General features: G+C 44.7%; 1 protein-coding gene across 1 annotated transcript in view; it reads right to left on the bottom strand.

Annotated features, from left to right (window-relative positions):
• The window catches only part of LOC105898418 (rhotekin-2-like), a 20,109-nt gene extending 15,717 nt beyond the window's left edge, over window positions 1-4,392 (bottom strand). The window contains exons 1-2 of the mRNA XM_042707950.1: window positions 3,934-4,392; window positions 209-330 (exon numbers count right to left, since the gene is read on the bottom strand). Coding sequence (XP_042563884.1) covers window positions 209-330; window positions 3,934-4,392 — 581 coding nt within the window. The remainder of the gene's footprint in view (window positions 1-208; window positions 331-3,933) is intronic.
• Between the last annotated feature and the right edge of the window lie 608 nt (window positions 4,393-5,000).

Raw genomic sequence — 5,000 nt, 5'->3', positions numbered from 1 at the left:
TGTGTGTGTTACCTGTGTGTGCTGTAGGTGTGTAGGTGTGTGTGTGTGTGTGTGTGTGTGTGTGCTACCTGTAAGTGCTGTAGGTGTGTAGGTGTGTGTGTGTGTGTGTGTGTGTTACCTGTGTGTGCTGTAGGTGTGTGTGTGTGTGTGTGTGTGTTACCTGTGTGTGCTGTAGGTGTGTGTGTGTGTGTGTGTGTGTGTGTGTTACCTGTGTGTGCTGTAGGTGTGTATTCTGGCACTGGAGGTGATGATGTTCTTGACGGCCTCCAGTCTCTGTTCTCTCTGGGTGCAGAGCTGCAGCAGTCTGTAGGCCGCCTCACGCACACGCCCCTCACGCACACACACATCAGGAGCCTACACACACACACACACAGACCACACACACACACACTGTTCAAATACACACACACACACGGTTCAAATACACACACACATCAGGAGCCTACACACACACACACACACACACACACACGGTTCAAATACACACACACATCAGGAGCCTACACACACACACACGGTTCAAATACACACGCACCTCACGCTCACACACATCAGGAGCCTACACACACACACACACACACACACACACTGTTCAATTAGACACGCACCTCACGCACACACACATCAGGAGCCTACACACACACGGTTCAAATTCACACGTACCTCACACACACGCACCTCACGCTCACACACATCAGGAGCCTACACACACACACACACACACACACACACTGTTCAATTAGACACGCACCTCACGCTCACACACATCAGGAGCCTACACACACACACACACACACACACACACACTGTTCAATTAGACACGCACCTCACGCACACACACATCAGGAGCCTACACACACACGGTTCAAATTCACACGTACCTCACACACACGCACCTCACGCTCACACACATCAGGAGCCTACACACACACACACACACACACACACACACACACACACACCCAGTGTCAACTGCACACCCACCGCTGCATAAACATCCAAACACAAACTACCACACGCACCTCATGCTCACACACATCAGGAGCCTACACACAAACGACCTTACCCTAACCCAAGCTGTAACTGTTGCAAAGGAGGATTCCTCAGTGAAAGCAACCGAAAATCATTATTTCATATGACTGTTACAAAATAACATTTGACACCGTCACTATTATTTCAAATGGAAATCATCCTATGTGGCCTTGCAAATGTCTTAATTTGTCCATTCAATTTTGCTAACAAAATATGATGACACTCACATATTGTCCCAGTGATTCAAAACGTTTGTATGTATCCAAATTCCGCTACATCTTGGAAGTCATGATTGATGACCGACCGGCTTAGTTTCTCTACGCATAGGCTACGTGTCGAGAGACCTCCTCGCTTCCCTGTATAATACTCGTTAGATCAGACCTTATCTCAGCCCTAACCCTATAATACTCCTTAGATCAGACCGTATCGCACCCCACCTCCTCCAGCCGTGGTCATTTCGAGATGAGACTATTGCCTCCCTCCCTCTCTCTCTCTCTCTCCACCATGCACATCGCTGTAATGCTTTTACTCATTCTAAGTATTCATTTAAGTTAACTTTCGCTTACTACATAGCCATGCTTGTCATTAAGCAGTAAAATGATATCCGCATATTTAATGCCAAGTTCAAAGTACAATTATACGAGCTGATCCATGTCATGGTGTTGCTAGTTAGTAAATCGACAAAGAGTGCTGGGATCGCACAAGGATTGTGGGGGTAATGCTAAATGTAGGCTATAGCGTAGGAACGCACAACTACTGCGAGGAAATGCACAACATTCCCACAAAGTATATCGATCATTCCCAGACAGATCAAGTATATCGATCCACCGGTGGATATTGGCCAGCACCCCACTGGTATCTGAGATGGAGTCTCATTACAGCGGATACGAAAGATAAATCGGCCTTCACGAGTGAATGAGAGGGCTACCTAGCGGCAGTAGACGACACAATACAACCACTTTTAAACCCCATTTATCGAACCGCTTAACAGAGCAGGGTCTAGCATAGGGTATAAAGTATGCGTGTTTCATTGACGATCGGTAGAATTTCTATTGAATAACTCATACCACCTTCATTACACCCTTTAGAAAATGCGGGACCCAAGTTTAATGAAATTGTACCTGTTGCTCGTCTGTACTCCTCCAATCTGCCATGACGAGAGAAAGCGCTTTTATAGTGATGTATTCCGCCGATTTCGACTTGTCATTCCTACCAGATTCAGGTTGTATTTTGAATCTCCCGCTCGTCACCAGGCTCAGAAACGGACACAATCTAGCCCACTCGTGTCCGCCTTCTGGGAGCGGTCAAACCAACGCCAGGACTCGGCGATGTTTCTGAATGTCAATATTACAGTTCACATCACTGGCGGTATTATGACCAACAACGAGGGGTATCCTAATAGAGAACACTTGATAAGAGAAACGTGTAAAAATCGCTATGGGATGTAATTAAACTATGCCAATCTATCACCGTGCTCCCTAATACCTACAATGGTCTGCGCCAAGAGCCTGTTAGATCCGCCCTGAAAACCTCTCGTAGCTGTGTTCTTTGGACTCCGTTGCTAGGATCGCTGTAATGGAGGCTAATACGGTTATTTTTCTGCTCAGACACAAACATGGTCCTTTGTACCTCAAACTCAAAAGGAAATGGCTACTTTATATATTGTAGCAGCAACAAGCTCACTAATGGCTGCGTTTGGAAAACGGAGTTCTGCCAAAATGTCTTTGGTTGGAATCATTTCCACTTCTATGGCGACCTAGATATAATCACCCTGAAATTTGTTTTTGCGGCTGCTGATCTTAAGTGCAGTGATAACCGTAACTCCCACACTTTATTAAATAATCTGTGCTGCCCTCAACTATGTATTCCTTGGGCTTACATCTTCCGTACAAATGCGACGTGTTAGTGTTTGTCATTGGTTCCAAAGTTCACAATTATACAGAATTTTACAACATTATGCGACATGTTGGTGTTTATATGATGTTGTGTTTATGGTTCAGTTGGCCTTGCGATATATAGTCATATATTGGGGAGACGTGACTGCATCTTCAGAACTGTGTTCCTTTATTGAACCCCACCTATACTACCTGTTACGGTTCCACGTTGGTGGAACGAACTGCCTAGTACTACCAGAGCAGGGGCGTCCCTCTCTACCTTTAAGAAGCTTTTGAAGACCCAACTCTTCAGAGAGCACCTCTCTTCCTAACTGGCACCTTGACTAGCGCTTAACTTGCACTTACAGCAGTTACATTCCTGCACTTCTTTTTTATTTTCTATTTCGTTTTTCTACTTCTTATGTAAAGTAGTATTTATTGTTACACTATGTCTTTATTGCTCGTAGCTTGACTGTTCTCTCCCTTGTACATCGCTTTGGACAAAAGCGTCTGCTAAATTACTAAATGTAAATGTATGTACATACGGAAGGCTCCTACCGCGTTTTCCAACTAATACTACACCCCCCTTTCCGATTTCAAGATGCTGTCTAAGAAGATGCATGACTAAACAATAAAACTCATGTAAAGAAAACAGTGATTCTTTTTCTTTCACTCCTCTTAAATGTTTAACTCAACACTTCAAATATTCAAGCATGAACAGGTTTTTAAACTGAGACTGTTTTGTGTTAATCTCATAACCTTTTCACCTTTATGAAATAGTCTTACTGGAAATATGAAATCATGTCCAATGTAAACATTTGACAAGTTCACTTTCAACATTCCATCTCTCGTGTTTTTGTACAACCTTCAATCATAAACCCTTTTGAAGTTGATACTTTAAGAAACATTAACAACATTAACTTTAACAGCATTTTATAGGTCTCATCTCTTTTTTTTTTAAACAGTCATAGTCATTTAGATACACTGGAGGTACTCTCACTCTGGAAGGGACATGTCTTTCTTTTACTGGTGTCCGCTGCCCAAAGTCACAGGGGATTGCAGGTGTGACAGGTGTGTTCACTGCAGCGGGTGCGGCATCCTCAGGTAAGTTGGTGTGTGTTGCTGGTGCTATAAGGGTGGGAGAGATATGGTATCGGTTTCTTCGCAGAGTGCCCCTAGGCGTCTCTACAATGTAGGATCTTGGAGTGCCTGCATTGGACACCACGGTGCCCCTCTCAAGGATGTCCTTGATCCACACATGGTCACCTTGTTGCAGGAGTGGCATGTCGTGTGCTCTGTGACGACGGTCGTAGTTCTGTTTCTGCTTCTGTCTGTATGTTTGTTCAGTTATTTTTAAATTGTCCATGTCTGTCCAGCCTGGGTTAAGCTGGGATGGGATGACAGGGACAGGTGTTCTAATCTTCCTGCCCATGAGGAGCTCTGCTGGACTGTGTCCGTTTGCCAGAGGTCTGGCGCGGTAGGCCATGAGGCCAAGGTAAGGATCACTGGATTTCTTCAGGAGACCTTTGATTGTCCTTACAGCCCGCTCTGCCTCTCCGTTGATTTGTGGGAAGTGGGGGCTGGATGTGACCAGGGATGGATTACCGAACGAGCCTACCGGGCCCAGGCCCAGGGGCCCATGAGCTCAGGGGGCCCCTAAGCCAGAGCCTCTGCGTGAAGTCGCTGATGTATCTCTTATTTGTGGTTGAAAAAGGTGTATTTTGTTAATTTGCTATTGGCTTTAATTGAGTGTACCTGTGCTGTGTTAGAAAATGTGCATGTGTGCCAGGGGCGTAACTATAGACGATGCAGCCAGTGCGGAGGGTTCGTAGGCAAAGCAGGCCCTGCCTTAGTACTTTTCTCGGACATATGAATGTCAGAGTCTCACTAGTTTAATGCAACAGTGATCAATGATTTATTTGTTTTGGATTTCCCAGGATACCTTATGCTATATATGCCCTCAAAATGGCAAACCTGTCTCTGTCATGGTTTTCATCATTTTTAGGGGGAAATCGTCAGTAGCAATCTATAACACAATTATATGCTTAATCGTACATAAACTATAGAAACTATAAAAAAAAACGATTCAATTAA

The sequence above is a fragment of the Clupea harengus genome, chromosome 6, assembly GCF_900700415.2.
Source record: "Clupea harengus chromosome 6, Ch_v2.0.2, whole genome shotgun sequence".
Classification (NCBI taxonomy): domain Eukaryota; kingdom Metazoa; phylum Chordata; class Actinopteri; order Clupeiformes; family Clupeidae; genus Clupea; species Clupea harengus.
Note: the sequence above shows the minus strand (reverse complement) of the source record. Positions and strands in the feature narration are given on the sequence as shown.